Source organism: Melozone crissalis, unplaced genomic scaffold (assembly GCF_028551555.1).
Source record: "Melozone crissalis strain CALT ecotype California unplaced genomic scaffold, PUWL_Pcris_2 ptg000014l_1, whole genome shotgun sequence".
NCBI lineage: Eukaryota > Metazoa > Chordata > Aves > Passeriformes > Passerellidae > Melozone > Melozone crissalis.
Genome location: NW_026535792.1, coordinates 286,044 through 304,707, shown reverse-complemented (window position 1 = coordinate 304,707; position 18,664 = coordinate 286,044). Strand labels below are relative to the sequence as shown.

General features: G+C 60.6%; 4 protein-coding genes across 4 annotated transcripts; 1 reads left to right on the top strand and 3 right to left on the bottom strand.

The window, feature by feature from the left end:
- The first annotated feature begins 28 nt into the window (after positions 1-28).
- SERINC4 (serine incorporator 4) lies at positions 29-4,026 on the top strand. Its single transcript, XM_054272863.1, is given in 13 exon segments — positions 29-468; positions 595-726; positions 1,149-1,327; positions 1,414-1,493; positions 1,587-1,680; positions 1,743-1,954; positions 2,209-2,304; positions 2,375-2,501; positions 2,704-2,776; positions 2,984-3,048; positions 3,050-3,091; positions 3,093-3,269; positions 3,566-4,026. Coding segments are annotated over 13 exon segments (1,545 nt in total). The 5' UTR covers positions 29-417; the 3' UTR covers positions 3,783-4,026.
- Positions 4,027-5,171: 1,145 nt separating this feature from the next.
- On the bottom strand, positions 5,172-5,889 carry SERF2 (small EDRK-rich factor 2). The gene is made up of 3 exons (XM_054272858.1): positions 5,817-5,889; positions 5,483-5,591; positions 5,172-5,382 (listed from the first exon to the last, which is right to left on the bottom strand). Exons 1-3 carry the CDS (start codon positions 5,821-5,823, stop codon positions 5,319-5,321), a joined length of 180 nt encoding a protein of 59 aa, XP_054128833.1. The 5' UTR covers positions 5,824-5,889; the 3' UTR covers positions 5,172-5,318.
- An 18-nt stretch (positions 5,890-5,907) lies between these two features.
- LOC128935001 (peptidyl-prolyl cis-trans isomerase FKBP8-like) lies at positions 5,908-8,145 on the bottom strand. Its single transcript, XM_054272974.1, has 8 exons — positions 7,932-8,145; positions 7,630-7,796; positions 7,451-7,539; positions 7,056-7,273; positions 6,809-6,981; positions 6,653-6,730; positions 6,427-6,530; positions 5,908-6,337 (listed from the first exon to the last, which is right to left on the bottom strand). Exons 1-8 carry the CDS (start codon positions 8,143-8,145, stop codon positions 6,301-6,303), a joined length of 1,080 nt encoding a protein of 359 aa, XP_054128949.1. The 3' UTR covers positions 5,908-6,300.
- Positions 8,146-9,556: 1,411 nt separating this feature from the next.
- Positions 9,557-17,268, bottom strand: PDIA3 (protein disulfide isomerase family A member 3). The gene is made up of 13 exons (XM_054273002.1): positions 17,072-17,268; positions 16,912-16,990; positions 16,097-16,214; positions 15,604-15,711; positions 14,610-14,739; positions 14,035-14,151; positions 13,489-13,614; positions 12,881-13,063; positions 12,233-12,341; positions 11,304-11,432; positions 10,803-10,882; positions 10,247-10,304; positions 9,557-9,964 (listed from the first exon to the last, which is right to left on the bottom strand). The coding sequence occupies exons 1-13, from the start codon at positions 17,239-17,241 to the stop codon at positions 9,845-9,847; spliced, it is 1,527 nt and encodes a 508-aa protein (XP_054128977.1). The 5' UTR covers positions 17,242-17,268; the 3' UTR covers positions 9,557-9,844.
- Between the last annotated feature and the right edge of the window lie 1,396 nt (positions 17,269-18,664).

Sequence of the window (18,664 nt, the reverse complement as noted above, 5' to 3'; positions counted from 1 at the left end):
GGGCCAGCCTGCTACCCGCTGGATGCGCTTCACGCCGCCCCGCTACCCAGCGAGGTACCTGTGTCCCTTGGGTGTCTCTGTGCACGGGGATGCTCCCCCCTCCAGTAAACTCCGCATCCCCCAGCCCCTCCACACAGCTGTATGGTACCGCTCTGGGATCAGGGAGACGCCATGTGCAGAACACAGGTGCCCCTCACGCAAGCTCACGTCCAGGGCACCTGCTCGGGCCTTGCCCTGCCCAAGGAGGGCCGGGCTCAGGGCAGGGATGCCCAAGGCCAGGAGTCACCGGACAGTGCCCATTGAGCACGCCAGGGGTGGCTGCCTGGAGGGAACAGCGAGCAGATGGCAGGGCGGGCCGAGCTGACAATCCCCTAATCCCATCAACGCCGCGGGGGCTGAGCAGAGCCGAGCTAGGCCATGGCGGGCACAGCGGCACGGGGGCCCCTCCTGCACCCGCTGCTTCTCCAGGTGGGACTTGGGGTCCGGCGGGGCTGGGAGCGGACGGGGAGCGGACTGGGCGGGCAGGGTGTGCTGGGCCGGGCTGGGGAGCAGTGCTGGTCCCCTGGGATCCCCACTGACCGCGTCCCTCCCCAGCTCTGCTGCGGGTGTCACGGGCTCCGCGTGTCCACGAGCACGCGTATCCTCTACACGCTCCTGCACGTCCTGGCCTCTGCTGTGTGCTGCCTCATGCTGTCCCGCACTGTGGCCCAGGCTATCACGGAGAAGGTGACAGAGGGAACCGGGACACCCAGGGTACCAGGAGTATTGGGGGTCCCAAGGGTACCATGAGTTCTGGGGGTACTGGGGTGCCAGGCACTTCAGGGCACCCAGGGGAGCACTGGGCATGCCAGAATTGCCGTGGGCATCAGAAGTACTGGGATTCTGAGGATACTGGGATGGTGGGGTAGTGACAGGGCTGCTGGGAGTGACAAGGGTGCTGGAGGTGCCAAGCAGGAAGGGGTGCCAGGGGTACCAGAGATGCAGGATTTGCCTGGCATGCTGGGGGTCCCAGCAGTCCCAGGATACTGAGAAAGGTACTGGGAATGGTGGGAATATTGAAAGTTTGGATGTGCTGGATGCCATGGGCACTGGGGGATGGTGGGTGGACGCACCAGCAGCCCTGTCCCATCAACCACCGTGCCTGCCAGGTGCCCTTCTCAGTGGTGCTGTGCCAACACCTGCCTGGGGGCACAGACTGCGAGCAGCTGGTGGGCTCCTCGGCCGTGTACCGGGTCTGTTTTGGCACTGCCTGCTTCCACCTGGCACAGGCTGCCCTGCTGCTCAACGTGCGCTCCAGCTCCGACTGCCGTGCGCAGCTCCACAACGGGTGAGGATGGGCCATGGGGCTGGGACAGGGTGCCCTGGGATGGGGCTGCCAGGGGCTCTGTCCTACTTACGTTACCTGCCCTGCAGGTTCTGGCTCCTGAAGCTGCTGGTGCTGGTGGGCCTCTGGGCCGCAAGCTTCTTCATCCCTGAGGACAACTTCATCCAAGGTGTGTCCCCACCCTACCTGAGCTGGGACCCTGGGCGCCCCTTTTGTGCCCCACTTGCCCTGTGCCGTCTCTACCTCTGCCGTCTTCCCCCAGCCTGGCACTACACAGGTGTCTGTGGGGGCTTCGCCTTCATCCTCATCCAGCTGGTGCTAATCACAGCCTTTGCACACACCTGGAACAAGAACTGGTGAGTGCCGGGGTGCTGGGTGGGTGCCTGTCCCCTGCCACTGCTCATCCACTCTTCTGCAGGCTGACAGGAGCTGCGCAGGACAAGCGCTGGTATCTGGCTGTGCTGCTGGCCACGGCCACCTTCTACACCCTCGCCTCTGCCGCCTTCTCCTTCCTCTACAAGTTCTACACCCACCCAGCCGCCTGCCACCTCAACAAAGCACTGCTTGCCATCAATGGCAGCCTCTGTGTCATCATGTCCTTCATCTCCATCACACCGTGTGTGCGGCTCAGTGAGTACCACACAGCACAGCGTGTGTTGCACGGCCAGCTGTGTCCTGTGCTGACGGTGGGCCCCAGCTCAGGGCCAGCTCTGGGGCACCGGAGGACAACCCAGTTCTGGGTTCCTGGCCCTTCCTTTACCTTGGCACGAGGCGTTGGATGGGCGAGTGGCAGGAGGGGGCTGCCCAGGGCCCCCTCAGAGCCCCACCCACCAGCTCAGGTTACCCCAGGAACTCCAGTAACTCCTCTATCCGCACTCTTGCAGAGCAGCCGCGGTCAGGGCTGCTGCAGTCCTCAATCATCAGCTGCTATGTGATGTACCTCACCTTCTCTGCACTGTCCAGCCGCCCCCCAGAGAGAGGTGGGTGTCCCTGTCCACCACCAGCCGTCCCCCCGCGATGCATGCCCTTCTCACGTCCGCCTCCTTGCAGTGCTGTACAAGGGGCAGAACCTCACTGTGTGCTTCCCGGGGGTCGGGCAGGATGAGCTGCAGACGGAGGACACCACCGTGGCCGTGCTGGGCGCTGCCATCATGTACGCCTGCGTGCTGTTCGCATGGTGCGTGCGCCCTGCCCGGGCACGGCCGGGCTGCGGGGCTGTCCCGGGGGGCGGCGGGGCAGGAGCAGGCGGGGCGCTGGTGGGGGGACACGGGCAGCGCAGCAGAGCTCCTGTGGCCTTGGGAATCCATGGGGCGGGCTGGGAGCCTAGCACAGCGTGATGGGTGCGTGTGTCATGATTTCTGCCTCTCTCCTGGGCACAGCAATGAAGCCTCGTACCTCGCTGAGGTCTTTGGGCCCCTCTGGATGGTCAAAGTCTACAGCTTTGAGTTTAAAGTGAGTATGGATGCAGCCGTGCTCCATGTCCTCCTGCTAAGGGCGCCCCAGACCCACCTCAAGGCCCTGTCCCAGCCCCAGAGAGGGGCAGGTCTGTCTGGCAAAGCACAGAGGGCTGGCCACACCACCTGCCCTAGCATCAGGCAGGGCTCAGCCTGGCCATGCTGGCCACGGGGCTGGGCAGTCAGCACTCTCCTCTCCCTGCAGAAACCTTCCTGTTGTTTCTGCTGCCCTGAGAAGATGGAGGAGGAGCTGAGAGGTGAGTGCAGTGTCTGTGTGGGAGTGGACAGAGCCTGTGTCCCAGCCTGGGAGTGCCATATCCCCACACTCCCCCAGGCACTGACCAGACATGTGAGCAAGTAGAGGAGAGTGCCAGAGGACAGTTCATTATCGAGGATGAGCAGGACCGGGTGGTCTACAGCTACTCAGCTTTCCACTTTGTCTTCTTCCTTGCCTCGCTCTATGTTATGGTGACACTCACCAACTGGTTCAGGTAGGGCTCTGTGCTGCTGCCCAGCCCTCCCTGCTCTCGCTCCAAACCTCTGTGCCAGGCTGTGCCAGTATCACCGAGCTGGCACCTGCTGGGCTTGCTCAGGACTCTGTGCCCGCAGACCTGCACTGCTGCAGTGGCAGCCGTGCAGCGCAGCAAGAAGGGCTGGGGGGCCATGGAAGGCACATGCCCAGGGGCACATGGCCAGTGGGACACAGGGTGATCTGGGGGCTGCAGCTGGCGCTGGAACCCCCTGTGCTGGCATCCTTTGGGTACCCAGCCCTGCCCTCTCCCACCAGCTATGAGAACGCAGTGCTGGAGACCACCTTCACACATGGCAGCTGGTCAACCTTCTGGGTGAAGGTGTCCTCGTGCTGGGCTTGTGTCCTGCTCTACCTGTGGCTGCTGCTGAGCCCCTTCTGCCTCCACGGCTCCCCACAGCACCGACGCAGCAGTACAGGGCGGCGCATCGTGCGGCGCCGACGCGCTCCACAGCGCATCAACGTCTCCACATAGTCCCTGCCGGGACAAACTGCGCCCAGGGCTGGTCCCTGCTGTGCCCCGTGCCTGTGCCCTAGCCCTGCTTGGTCCTCCTGGCCTCCCCTGACCCCCTGTCCCAGGAGACAGCAGCACCCGAGAGCCTGAGTGGAACATGGGAGGTGGATGCCAGGGCCACCCAAAGGGCCAGAGCCAGCTGGTGGCAGGTGCTCAGCCCGCAGCCTGGTTGCCCTGGCCTCACTGGGTGCACTGGGGGAGCAGGGCTCTGCCCTGGCTGCCACTGCCGTGGTGCATTCACTGTAAATACCTGCCTGAATACATTTTTATATAAAACTCTGAACTGAGCCTAGGCCGTTGCCCTGCGCAGGCTGCTGCCATGGGGATGGAGGGAGGGGGTGCCAGCTCTGTGAAACACCCCGAGTCAGCAGCACTGCTGCAAGTCCCCACAGAGCCTGATCCGGATGGGGGTTTCTGCCAGACCCCCGTGCTGCAGGCAGCACAGGCTGTCCTCTGGGGAAACAATGCCTTGCTCATGCCTGCTGCAAGCACAGGCCACTGGGCAGCCTGCCACAGCACTGGCATGGCCCTCTGGGGCAGCCCCAGAGAGCCCCGTGCCACCCTTCTGTCCTGCAGTCGAGCAGCCACAGCCATTGATGCTGGTGGCGAACAAGACAGAGCTGCGGCCTGGCCTGGCAGAGGGGGTGCACACAGACCAGAGGCAGCCGGCCATGGCGAGCAGCAGCTCCTCAGGGCCCCCGGGGTAACCAGGGCCCCGCTGCCAGCCCCAGCCTCCAGGGAGGGCTGCCTGTTCTGCGAGACCAGCGCCAAGGACGGCACCGGCGCGGTGGAAGGCGGCGCTGCATCTGGCTCGGCTCGGAGCCCAGGCTGCCGCGGGACCCGTCGCCGTGCTGCCGGCTGGGGCTGACGCCACTATTACGGCCCTGCGGGGAGGTGAAAAGGCCGATCGGCGCCGGCCTCAGCACCGGGCTGGACCCCGTCGCCAGGCGCATGGCTCCGCGCTGCTGCCGGACGGGCAGCCACAGCTGGGCCCGCCCCGGCCGTGCCGCAGCGCGGCTCTCCCCCGGTGCGCAGGCCCGGCCGCCATCTCTCCACCACCGCCCTCCGAGCGGCCCGGAGCCCCGGCTGCGCCCCGGCCAGCTTCGCTCCTCGACGCTGCCAGCTCTCCCCGCCGCCCCGGGGCGCTCGGCCCTCAGCCCCGCGCTGAGCCCCGGGTGCTGCCCCAAGGGCCGCCCAGACCCGACCCCACCTTTGTTCCTCACCGTCAAGATGCTGCCGCTTGACTCCGCCACGGCCGTGCTCGGTCCTTCTCCGCGGACGCGATTGCTCCGCCGGCAATACCCGTGCTCGCCCACCCCCCGCCCGGCGCACGGACGAGCAGACGCAGCGTGCAGGGCTCCACAGCTACTTTAATAGGGGACGGCGCCGCAGGGCGCGGGGCGATGCCGGGGGTCCCGGCGGGACCCGGCCTGGGGCGGCGCGGGGCATCCTGCCGGCGGGACCGGCCCTGGGGCGGCAGCCCGGCGCGGCCGCCCGTTACTTGTTGCCCTCCTTCTTCTCATCGGCCTTCTTCTGCTTCTGCTGCATGATCTCCGAGTCCCTGCGGGGAGCGCGGCGGGGCTGGCGGCGGGGCCGGCACCGCCGCGGGGCGGGAGCAGGGAGCGGGGCAGGGGGAGCCGGCGGGCCGGCCCGGCGCTCACCTCTGCTTGCGGGCGGCAGCCGAGAGCCCGTCGTCCCGCCGCTTGCCCTTGCCCGAGTCGCTCTGCTTCTTCAGGTTCTTCTGCCGCGCCAGTTCGCGCTGGTTCCCGCCTGCCAAGCGCGGCCGCCTCAGCGCAGCCCGGCCGCGCTTACGGGCCGCGCCGCCACCCCCCACGCCCGGCCCGACCGCTGGCCGCAGGCCGGGTCCCGGCGCGCCGGCGGATCACGGCACGGCCCCTGACCCCGGCCCCGCCGCACTCCCGGATCCCAGGGCAGCCTCCCGCCACACTCGTGAGCCGCAACCCCCTTTCCTTCCTGCCTTCCCCCCCAACTCACGGGTCATGGCGCCGCTCCCTCCCACCTCCACTCCACCGCCACGTCCCGCACTGACCCCCCCGCGCCCCGCCCCGCGCCGCGCTTTAAGGGATGCCGCAGCCAATCACTGCGCCGATCCACCCCCCGCTGCACTCCCATTGGCGCGTCTCTCCGGCAAGGCCCCGCCTGATTGGCCGCAGGCTATGGCCTCCCTTCTGCCGGCGGGGGCGAAAAAGGCGGAAGGTTGGGCGCACGCGCCGCAGCCGCCTCCGCGCGAGAGGATGCGGGCGAGGAGGAACCGCCCCCCCGCCGTGACGTCACGAGGCGTGCGGAAGCGCCGCCCGCGGAGAGAGCGGTGCGGGGCGGGCGGTGCGGAACGGGGAGCGGGCGCCGTCCCGCCCCTCCCGCAGCCCTCCCCGCCCCAGGGAGTATGGGGCGATGGGGGGAGGATGGTATGAGAGCTCCTCTATGTCCTCGGTCAGGCTCTGGGGCGCTGCGGAGCCGCTCAGATCGCTCCTTCCGCCGAGGGCGGTGCGGGGGCTCTACAGGGAGGGACGGCTATAAGCGCTATCCGCGCCAGCCGGGTACGGGACGGGCGTCCGTCCCTGCACAGCCCAGGTTGCCTACGCACACGGGGCTCGGCGGCGGCATCGGGTCGTGGCGGGGATTCTGCGGGCTGGTGCTGGATGGAGGACTCTGGCGCTTCGCCAGCCGTGAGAGCTCGGTGTGGATCACCTGCGGACGAGGGGCGGCTGCGGTGGGACACTCGACCCACCGACTCCCACGAGATCCTCTTCCTACCCGTCACTCCTAGTACCAGGTGCTGTGGGACCACCGCCCGCCCTCGCACCCCGCACCTTGCTGGCCGGGTCCAGCTCCAGGGCTCTCTTCAGGACGAGCGCCGCCTCTGCGTCCCGGCCCTGCTCTGCCAGCAGCTGCGGGGAGAGGAGCGGAGGGTGGCTGGACGGCCGGGCCGAGCGGAGCGGGACGGTGCGGGGCGATGCGAGTCCCACCTGCCCGCGCCGCAGCAACGCCCGACCGTTGTCGGGGCAGATCCGCAGGGCCGCCTCGCAGGCAGCCAGCGCCTCCTCCGCCTGCCCCAGCTTCAGCTCGGCAGCCGCGCAGTTGTTGAGGCACTTTACGCGCTGCTCCCGCAGCTCCTCTTCCTCCTCGGGCCCGGGCGGAGCTGCGGGGCGAGTGGCGACCTCAGCGTTTCAGCCCCACAGCCCGGGGCTCTCCCTCCCTCCCGCCCGGTCTCACCGGCGGTGGGGCCGTCCAGGGCGCGCAGGGACAGCCGGTACGACCGCAGCGCCGCGGCGAAGTCACCCCGCGCGAAGTGGAAGTTGCCCCGCTCCCGGCGCTGCGAGCCCAGGCGCAGGCGGACGGCGGGCGGCAGCGGCTGCGGGTCGGGGCCGTCCCGCACCTCCAGGAGCGTCACCTCGAACAGCAGCGGCGCCTCGGGCGGCACGTCGGGCTCCCTGCTGATACAGCGCCGGCTGCCTGCGACCCCTGCCCGCCCCGGCCCCCTGCTCTGCCGGCCCCACTGGCTCGGCTCCTCCTGTCCCCGCCTGTCCCTCCTGTCCGCCCGCCCCGGTCCGTCTGCCCTCCCGCCCCCTGCGTGCTCCAGTCCCCGCCTGCTCGTTCCCCCGCCCTACCTGCCCGGGCGGCCGTAGGCGTAGGGGAAAGCGGCGAGGAAGAAGGAAACCTCCCCGGGCTGCATGGTGGGGACGCCCAGCTCCAGAGCCTGTGGACGGGCACGGCGGGGCTGGCGGGTCGGAGCCCAGGGCGGCGCTGAGCCCGCACGGCACTGAACCGCGCACCGGTTCGGGCTCACCTGCACGACGTCCCCGTGACCCGGCACGAAGATGAGCCGCGGGTCCCTCTCCACCAGCCCGCCGTCCTCCAGGGCGCCCAGCACCTTCACCGACACCTCCTGGCCCGGCAACGGCCGCGGCCCGCCCGGCCCGGCCCGCACCACGCGCTTCCGCAGCAGCCGGTCCTCTGCGCGGGAGGAGGCGCTGAGAGCCGAGCCGGGAGTCCCGAAATTGGCACTCCCTGCTCGACTCTCCCCGGTACCGGCCGTCCTAGCCTGGGCCGCCGGCCCGGCTGGCCCTGAGGCCGCCCGTCGGCGCTCACCCGTCAAGTCGCTCCAACCGTCGGAAGCGAAGAGCGGCCCGAAGCCGCCGGGCCCCGGCACTGCCAGAGCCTCCAGCCGCCGGTAGAAGAGCTGCTCCTCCTCGCGCACCGACGGCACCGCGATGGTGGTGTGAGGCAGCCGGAACCGCACCCGCCGTCGCCCGCCGGCCCCTGCTTCCCTCTCCGGGGAGCCGCCGGGCGACGGGCCCGGCATGTCCGCCCCGGCCCTCCTCACCGCCCACGGCCCCCGGCCCGCAGCACCGGGCGTGCCGCCGCCGGTCCCGCCGCGCCGCGACTGCCGGGGGTTGCCCGGGCCGGGGACACCGCGGAGCGCATGCCGCCGCGCCGTTACCTAATGCCGGGAAGCGGCTCAGGGGATTAGTCCGCGCCGGCGGCAAAAATAGCTGGCCCAGGGCGAGCCCCGCCGCAGGGCTCCCGCCGCCCGCCCCTGCCCCTCAGGACCGCCCGCCGCCCCCGCCGCGCCTTCCCGGCAATGCCGTGCCCGGGCGTCTCCGGTACCGAGGCTGCAGGCCGGGTCTGGCCTATCCCAGCTATCAGCAGGAGAAGAATCACTGTGAGCATCTCCATCCAAGGCTGTCTCACATCAACAGCCTGATTCTAACAAGAAGCGCGGCCTCCCAAGCAATCTGTTGCTGCTGTTTTTGCCTTGCTCATCGGACCAGTCTTTGAAGCAGTGCCAGCTGCTCCAGCTACCCTGAAGCACCATTCCCTGCTTGGGGGGGAATGTGTTACTTTGGGTGGTGGCTTCTCCCTTACACAGGACCAGCTCTCCACTCAGGCCTCACTGAAAGGTCTGTAGCCATCCTGTTTGCCAAGTATTCCAGGCAGCAAATACACAAATACTTCATCAGATGCCTTTTTCTCCTCACTTTGAAGCTCAGTACCTTCAGTGCAGCTGCAGGACAGCAGGGGACATCTGGGCAGCCACCAGCACAGCGCTTCCACATCCTGAAACTTCCTGAAAGTTTCCCCAGGCCTGTGCTAACTTCACCCAGGCTGCCCTGAGCACCAGCAGTGATGCTATGGGCCAAAGATGCTGACAAGTTGTACCTGTGTTCAGTGCCCCAGCAGCCACCAGGGCAACAGTCACAGAGCAGGGAGCAAAGACAGGACTAGAACCACTTTCCTGGCTCTCCTTGGCTTGATGGAGAGCACTGTCCTGCCCACCAAGGAAGCAGCACTACTGTTACATGGGTAATTGTCAGATGTCAGTGGAGCTGACTACTCCTGCACCAGTTTGAAAGCAGATTTATTGCTGCTGCTGCTGAGTGAGGCCCTTGCCAGCCTACTGTGTGCAATCCCACAGGCACAGTATGCACCACGTACCCTGAACTCACCAGGGCAGCACACAGCAAAGGCACTTGTGGCCACAGCTCCCCTGTCCAAAATGTGTGTAAATGCAGCGCCCGAAGCCCAACATTGGGACTGCTGTTGCTGCTACATTCTGGAGGGGCTCAGGCAGCTGAGGAAAGAGGATAATGGGCTAAAAGCTAAAGTCAGTGACTAGGAGGGCTCACTGTAGGGAACAACTTGCAGCAGGAAGCTGCTGCCTATGAAGAACAGGATCCCATTTCTAGGTCTGATGGGCTTCCTCAGGACAGGGACACTTGGTCTTAAGGGGGTCATTTTATTGTTTCACTTCTCCAAATGTACAAAAAAAAATTAGAAAATAACCGTACCCCCACCCCCTCCCAAACCACAAAACAAACCTGGGGAGCCCCACAACAGTGCAGCTAAGAGACGGCAGAAAATTAAACATTACTAGATACAGCAGCTGGGGCCCCTCGGCCCCCATGGCCACTGGCTCTCCACAGCCCAGAACTGGCCCCAGTCTGACCAGCGCTTCCCCAATTCATACAGAGCTCATTCTGACAAGATGGCAAGTAGGTACTTTACAAATCCTCCTTCACCTTCTTCTTGGATTTCTTGGATTTCTCTTCCTCCTGCAGCACGGGAGTGTTGGTTGCCTCCCGCTTCAGGTAGCTGATGAAGTCACTCACTTCTCTGCCTCCCTGCAGGAAACAAATGACAGTCAGGCAGCAGCTGTACCCACGGAGGACCTCCCCTCTCCTGAAGGGGGGCTCAGGTGCTTGGAGGGAGACCCAGGTGACTGCAAGCAGAGTCTCCCCAGGGCCTACAACTAAAGTACAACGCTCCCAGCAGGTACCATCAGGTGTGTTCCCAGGGAAAGAGGACACAGTGCCACCCCCAACTCCAAAGAGGCTTGAGTATAATTAGAACACCTGGATGCTCTTCACTTCTTTACAAAGCATCAAGAACAGCAAAATACTCACCTCATACTTCTTTGGACTCTGCTTCTTGCCAGCTGGAGCAAAATAGATGGTGGGGAAACTGGAGAGAGAAGAAACACATGAGCTCCTGAGATGCTCTGATTTCTATCAGATCAGCCCCAGCTGAAGGGACTCACGCCCCACACTGCCCTGGTTTAACATGGCACAGCTTCAGTGGCTCTGAGGCACCAGGTGTGGCCTTCAAGAGCCTGGCAGATCTGGATGAACTCACAGGTTCAAGTTTGTTAGCTGAACTGCTTTTGGAATAGCAAGCCCAGATTTGTTTTCACACTGCCAGGAACAGAATCTCAGCAGATTCCAAAGCAGCAGGACGGGCCTCCAGGCAGAGCCAGGACACCAGAATCCTGGAGAAGCCAGGCAGATCAGTGTATTTTGTTTTCACTCTTGATTTCTCCACATCAAGCCATTGCCCAGCAGTCACCTAGCTATTGTCTGGCAACCCCCACACCCTTCTCCATGAGGCTCTTTCAGCTCTTCAGTGCTGTGCCTGAAGTCAGACTCATGCACTGACACGTGGTGTCACAGCACTCACACCTACCCTCGGACTTCGTAGGGAGAAGGCACATCATTGGCTGTAGCGTCCATTTTGGCAATGATGATATTGGGATCTTTGCTGAGCTGTGGGTAGAAAGAACCCATCAGTAACCAATTCCAAAATCCAGGAACCCAGCAGTCAGCATGATCTGAGACAGTGGTGTCAGAGGACAGTGCATAGGGAATGCCACTTCACCAACCTTCACAACATGGGAGACTATTATCATGCAGAGGGAAAAGATGCAAAAAGATACTTGGGCAGTTGAGGCCAGTCACTGAATCCTAGAATATTCCTGTGCCCTAGCCAATAACACAGACTAAATATACCAGTGTGGTTGCTACCACAGATCCTGCTGCAAGGTATCTGCACTCTGCAAAGAAACCAAAATCTGTAATCCTCAGGAAGGCACAATTACACCCCATTATCACAGAAGCTGGAAAGGACCTGCAGGATCATTTAGTGTTGCAAAATTCTAGTTCACATTTGCAAGAATCTCACACTTACCTTCTCCCCCAATTCTTTGTATTTGGGCTCCAGATTCTTGCAGTGGCCACACCACGGTGCATAGAACTCTATCAGGACATCTTTGTCTTGTGCATTAACTATTTCATCAAAATTCTCAGCCACCACCACCTGTAAGGGTTGATCGCACCAGTTAGTTCCTTCCAAGGCAGAGATGAGGCGATGACATGACGTGCTCCATACACTCCACCCAAGCCTGGGTCTCCCACACCTGCACAGCAAGCAGCAGAACCAAACACAGCACTCCTCATCTGCACCATGCAGGGAAAAACCTGCTCTAAGTTATCAGCACTACCTCCAAGTGAGGTCTGCATACGGTGTCCTCGCAGGAAGATAAAGCCATTACTTTTTAATCCCAGCAAGCAATCAGCAGGACTGGCTGAGGCCATCCCCATCGCCCCAAAAACATCTGTGAATCCCGTGATTCGCTCTCCTGTGTAAGGCTCTCATCAAAAAGCCAGGCCAGGGAATGCTGTTACTCAGGGCAGAATTGCCTGGGAGGGTGAAAGGCAGGAATTGTACCAGATCCCAATGATGAAATAAACAGGGAGATCCCTTAAACAGTGCAGTCACAACCAACAGGAAGACCATGCCATGAAGGACTGAGCATAAGCCAAGAGGGCAGGCCTTTGTGTAAGCCCTGGAAATCTGGATGCTGCTGCACTCACAAAGCATGTAACTGCTGGGGCCAAGCAGCAGTTACTATGCTGAGAGAAAACAAACAGAACCCAAACTGCAAGCTGCATGTCTCCCTCACCTCAGAAAGCTGCAGTGGAACAAGGGAGTGAGTAATTCCTCTGTCTGTCAGCACAGAGGCCTCTTGAGCTGCCACCATCCTCACTCCCAGCACTTCACACAGGCACAGGAAGCTGCTGCTGAGCAGTGTCTGTGCAGCCGTAAGCAGCACTCACCTTCACAGGGCCATCGTTGCTTTCAGGGACGGGCTCTGATTTCAGGTATTTTTTCAAGTTTCCATCAAAGTAATCTTGCAGGAATCTCTCCAGAGCCTTTCCATCACGGCTGAAAGAAAAGTGATGTTACAGCCATCATCACACACACAGGATGAGAGAGGGAAACTTTCAAGGCTTATTTAAGCTACTTCCACCCACACAACAGATGCCACCTGCATCTCTGACAGCACCAGTCTGGGGCTGGCTTAGTAGACCCCAGAACAAGTGCAGTGATGTCCTTAAGGGCTCTGACAGGAGGCTGGATACACATCCCATTCAAAGTTTTAGGCATTCCAGCATTCTTCATGTTTTTTTTTCAAAATGAAAGGTACAATGAATTCTTCTGCCCTTTGTTGCACCCTAAATCCTAACCAGAATTTCAGGATCTTGAATTAAATTCTTTCCCTTTATATAATAGCAGGGACTGCAAGCTTTCTAAAGAGTAGAAAAACACACGAGTAGGAACCATTTTGACCCAGCAATTGCTTCTTCCAGCTGCAACAGCCAGCTTTCCTGTTTCCTCAAAGCTAACAAAGTATCATCTGGTCAGAGACCTCTAGACCAAAGTCCATCGAATCAGACCCATTACCATCAAGTTCAAGAACTCACGAGAACTCTTCTTGCATGACATATTTATCTCCTTTGGCAGTTCTGATGGCAACGACGGGGGCCTCACCCACACTGCTGTCCAGACCAAACTCAGAGAGCTCGTGGCCAAAGGTTTTTCGACTAGCAACAGCATAAGACAGTTTGTGGCCAGCATCCAAGAACTTCTTTGCAATCATCATAACCCTGAGGGAAAAAAAAAAACAAAACCCCAAAGCGTTATTTCTTTGAACATCTTTGAACATCTTCTACATGATGTAACACCCTTCAAGATGACATACACATCAGACTAGGAATTCGGTGGCACAATGTGCTCTTCAGAGCCAAGTCCTGCAGAAATGGTGCTGAGAAGCAGACCAGTAGACTCGTGCCTGTGGTGACTGAGGCAAGTGTTGCACGTTTCCATGCCCCACCTGCGTGAGCCCAGGCTCTCAAGCACGAAGGGCAGAACTGCACAGCACAGCAGTGAGGCAGTCTGTGGGTAAGGTCTAGGTTCCTAAGGACCAGGGATCCAGGAGCAATCGCCCAGGATTTCAGAGCACTGTCACCCAAGCTCTGGAAGCGCAGCAAGGCAGGAACAGTGCGAGGCCCATTCACCCTGCCACTCCCACCTGTTGCGCCAGTAGTTGGATCCCTTGGCATTCTTCTCATAGTCAACGTCGTAGTATGCCACCAGCAAGTCCTTGCCCTGGATCAAGTCTTTGTTGTCTTCAGTCATGTGAGGGCAGATGCCAAAGCTGTCAACGAGAGAGGTATTAGCAGAGTCCATGACCCCAGAACAGGCCTGACACGGCACACTTGCTTCCCACCCAGGAGTTAAATGCCAGTGACCAATCAGGCCCCAGGAAGAAATGCTTTGCTCATTCCTGTACCAGGTTTTTCTGAGAAAAATCTCCATCTCCTGCCACATCAGTGGCTAGAGCTGACCCAGTTAAGGCCAAAGCTAGCACAGCTCTCACAGGTTCAGTTTTTAAACAGAATGGTTAGAATATGGAGAGTGTATGCCAACAGCCACATCAGGATTTCAGGAAGGTGTCCCCAAAGGGAAGCAGTGCCAAGACATGCAGCAGAGGTGGCAGCAACAAGAAAACAAGCTCTGACAGGGCCAAAGCCAACTGGGGCCAGTCTATCACATTTGTTGGTGAGAAATCACTCACATGTTCTCCTGGATGAATTTCTTGATCTTTCCACTGGTGATTTTGTCTTCTGGATACTTGACAGAGCTCTCCTCAAACTTGTTGGTCAGGCGTGGAGGACGGAATAGGACTATACCTCTGCGGGAAAACAGGTATTATCAATTAGTTCAAAGTGTCCCTGGGAGTCCAAGGACAGCAGCCAGATAAGACAAAAACCTGCTCTCAGTAACGATCCCCACTCGCCATTCATAGCTCAAACATCACCGTCTAGTTTCTTGATGGCACTAGCGCACTAGGTGTACCTGTCAGTGCCTTCTCCATGATTCAGACAGGCCACAATGAGAAACAAAGCTCTCACCATAACAAGGAAAATGGAAATAAAATGTCTCTGTTGAGATACTTTTGACCCAGAGGCAGACACAAACACTTCTGAGACCATTTACACCTTTCTATCTCAAATCAAAAGAAACACCACTGTCAGCTGGGGATGAAACCAGACCTTAAGCTATGTTTAGAAACGGAAACCATTTAAGTGGAATCCATGAATTTTTTCCAAATGCCTAAATAAGAAGAAATCTTTGTATTAAGTAACTTACTCTCCATCTTCCTTGTACTTGTGCAGCAGCTGCTCCTCGGTGGTGTGTGCAAAGCGGTAGTTATCCCTGAGGCTGTTGGCTGCTTTCATGAACTCCGAGTAAGCATCCCCAGATGCATCACCAAAGAAGCCTGCAGCAGAAAGGCAGACTGTGACCTCAAACCAACCCAGCTCTGGACCCTCTGCAGGTCTCAGCATTTCTCCCTACAATGCACTGGATCAATCCTGAATCCAGTCCTTCAGTGCATGCTGAGGTGTTTACCTTTGACTGCTTCTCTCCCATTTTCCAGGGCCTCCCTGCACCACCCCCTTCCCCCATTCCAGCAGCAGAAAAGTTACTCAGGAGAAGCCCAAACTGGTCATTCAGCCAAGGACAACTGTCCCTGGACACCCAGACATCCACTGGTGATTGTGTAACAGCCACTGGCACTTAAAAACGGTAAGTTTAGGAATGCTGGTTAATACTCATGTGGTTATACCTACAAGATGGCACCTGATTTGCACCATCTGCTGTTGCCACGTGTAACCACAGACACCCAATGCCAGCAGCCCTCCAATGTCACCAGAGCAACAAACACATCCAAAACAACCCAAAGCTACCTGTTGTCAGCCAGCCAAGAAAGCAACAACCTTTGGAAAACATATACTGTGGTGCCAGGGGAGCCAACGAAGCCAGATGGCCAAGGGAAAAAAAAGAAAAGAAAGAAATTTGAAGGTAATACCCAAAGGTCCTCAAATCCAATCTCCCACTTGAAGCGGGACGAGCCCCAGTCAGAGCAGGTTGCTCAGAGCTTTGTCCAACTAAGTTGTGAAAATTTCCCAGGCTGAACATTTTAAAATCCCTCTGGATACATGTTGTAGGCTTTATTGCTCTCATTACCAGCAGTGGCTTTGTTCACGTGCATCTGGAATTTCATTTGCTGCAGCCTGTGGCACTGCCTGGGCTCTTTGCACACCAGCTCCCAGAGCCCACTCCTTCCACCACCTCTACTCACCCACGACAGAAGCGTCTTTATCGCCAATGAACTTCTCAAACTCAGCCACAGAACCGAGAGCCACAGAAGCAGGTCCCGCCTGTTTCTTCAGATGGCTGACAATCCCATCTTGAAAGATTAGTAAAATAATTAAAGGTATCAATACCAAGTTCCATAAGGTATTTTTCAAGCTTCCTAGATCAGAAATTGTTTCTGCAGAATCCACACACATCTCCCATACAATAAATATGTGAACTGAAGGACTGCTCCCATCAGCTTCACACAGGAGCTTTCTAGCATCCTGGGAACTAGGAGCTAATGTGGAGACCTTCACCTTTAAAGGAGAGCTTTAAGGGAAAATAAACATCCCAGGCTTTGTCAGCACAAAGAGTTCTGGAGAGACTAAGGGATTGGGGGCTGTATGTGTAGGTGTGAACCTTCTCTGCATCCCTGGCTGTTACATGCTGCCTCCTGCAGCAGATCAGCAAACCAGACACTGCCAAACAGTTCTTACCTGCTGTTCTGGGCCCATCATAGGTCCCTGCCTCTTCTCCATCTCGAAAAATCTTTAATGTGGGATATCCACTGACTCCATATTTGTTACAGGTGTTGGAGTTTGCTGTACAGTCAACCTAAAGGAAAAGAAACCTTGCTACTCAGACTGAGGTCCAGCCCTAACACACCCATCCCAAATAAGGGACTAGAGGGATCCGTCACAAACTGCCTGGTGCTCAATAGCCCAGACTGGGAAAGAGGTAGCACAGGAAATGAGATGCCCGGAAAAATATTTGAGAAAACACTGCAAAGACTAAATAGTTTCAAATTCGACCAGACTGTACCCAAAAAAAAAAAAAAATTACTAGAAAGGATAGTTTCTTGCAATCAATGACATGGAATTTCTCAGCCCCTTGTCAGTCCTAAAGTTCAGATAACATTTGAAGAAAACAGGCTGACCTGACCAGGAGGCCATGGTGCCAAGAGTCCATGCCACTTCCCGTAAAGGAAGAGAGAAACCCTGATTTGAGAAAACGCTACGAGTTCTGTGCAGAAAAGAAAGCTCCTAGTCAGGATGCCTCAGTGGGTACGTGCAGCACGGTGCTCGCTCTCAGGCTCATCACACAGCTCCGAGCAGGGCCATTTCCCCGGCTGGGGCGAACCCTCACACACCCTGTGCACACCCGCCGCGCGGCCGCGGCCCTGCAAGGACCGCCTTCCACGTTATTTCAGGGCTCCGAGACACCAAGCGAACGGCGTCCGCCAGGCCTGCAGAGCAGGAATGCGGCCGCTGGCCGCCCCCGGGTCCGCCCCAAGGCGGGAGCCCGCGCTCACCTTCACGAGAGGCACGATCCCCTTCAGCCGGGTCGCGGCCGACTCGTACTCCGGCGCCAACCGCTTGCAGTGTCCGCACCTAGAGGCACGGAAAGGAGTCAGACCGGCCGGGTGCCCCTCGCGGCCCGCCCCCGGCCCCCCGCCCCCAGCGGCCCCTCACCAGGGCGCGAAGAACTCCACGAGCACCAGCCCCGGGCGCTCGGCCAGGCCACTCTCGAAATCCGCATCGCTCAGCTCCACCACGTCGGAAGCGCGGGCGCAGAGGGCGAGCAGCAGGAACAGCAGCAGCGCGGCGGGCAGGGCCGGCTGCGGGGGCCGGGACGCGGACATAGCGGCGGCAGCGGCGGCAGCGGCGCGTCCAGCGGTCCGGGAGCGGCGGGGCCGGGAGCGGCAGCTGAGGGAGCGCCGGGGCCGCAGCCGGAAGTCCGGCCCCCGCATCCGGATCTGCCGTGTGGCAGCTCCTGATTGGCCGGAACGTCACGGCGCACATGCCAGCGGGGCGGGGTGTCCGCGCTGGCCCCGCCCCCCCCTCATGGCCGCCGGAGCTCGGCGCTGTGCGGGCTGCGGCGGGGGCGGGCTGGGGCCGTGCGCTGGGTCCGTCCTCGACCCGCGGTGCAGTCCCCTCGCACCGAGCTGTGTCGCGCCGACCACAGCGCCTGCCCTTTCCCCGAGGCCGCGCTCTGCCGAGTGCGCTGTCGGTGTCCGGGAGCTGTGCTGACCCCGTGGATGGATGTGCATTAACCCAACCGTGGCCGTATCGCGCCGTGCCAGTGACACGTGCCCAGCACATGCCGCACGACAGCGCTCGGCTCGCTGCAGGCTCGCCTGCTGGATTCACCGCAGCCCCGCATTTTCCCCCACCACCCCTCCCGCTCCGGCCCTGGGACAGTCTGGCGTTCTCCTGGCCCCGAGCCAAACGTGGGAGTGGGTCTTTACCCCGTAACCCCATCCGTCGGCAGTTGCACCTTCTGCTGGGGTCTGCGGTCGGAACGTCCTTCGTCTGTGCCATCCCTGCCAGGATGCTCGCCCGCAGCTTTGACCAGGTGCGGCCTGCTCCCACCTCGCACCACCGTGCCCCGGTCCTGCCGGGGCCTAGGGCTGTCCCTGCACAAAAACCGATCCTCACCGACCTAGCGCCAACTCCCTTTGCAGCGCGCCGGGCAGCTCAGGTGGGTCTCGGGGGACAATGCATCAACTGGGGAAACGTTCTCGGTACCCCGTTTCCGCCTCACCATCCGTTTCTCCTTAGAGGCCACGGGCTCCTGTCCTCGCCTTGTCGTCAGGTCCCTACCGCTGACGGCTGAGTTTTAGCAACTGCTCCTAGCATCCCCAGAGCTCATGATTGCGACCAGCCCTCATCAGCTCACCTCCGGCACGGGGGCAGCCGCCCGGCTTGTTTCTGGCGTGTTTGTCACCAATATTGAGCTGCATCAGCCAGTCGGCCCCAGGGCTGCGGGGACAACCCGCCTGACATCTCCGACTTCATCGTCGCCATTGCGACAAAGGGCCCGGGCCCGGGCCGCCCCGGGCAGCACCGTGCGCCCGGGGCCGCCAGGGGGCGCTGCCCGCCGCCCGGGCCGCTCCTCCGGCCGGCGTGAGGCGGCGGGGCCGGGCGGTGTCCGCGGCCCCAGGCGGTGTCCGCGGCCCCGGGCAGTGCCCTGCCGCCCGGCTGCCTCCGCCCGTGCCGGGTTCCCGTCATCAATAATGCGCAAGCTCGGCATCCTTTGCGGTGGTGGGGCTGGCGCCGGCCTCG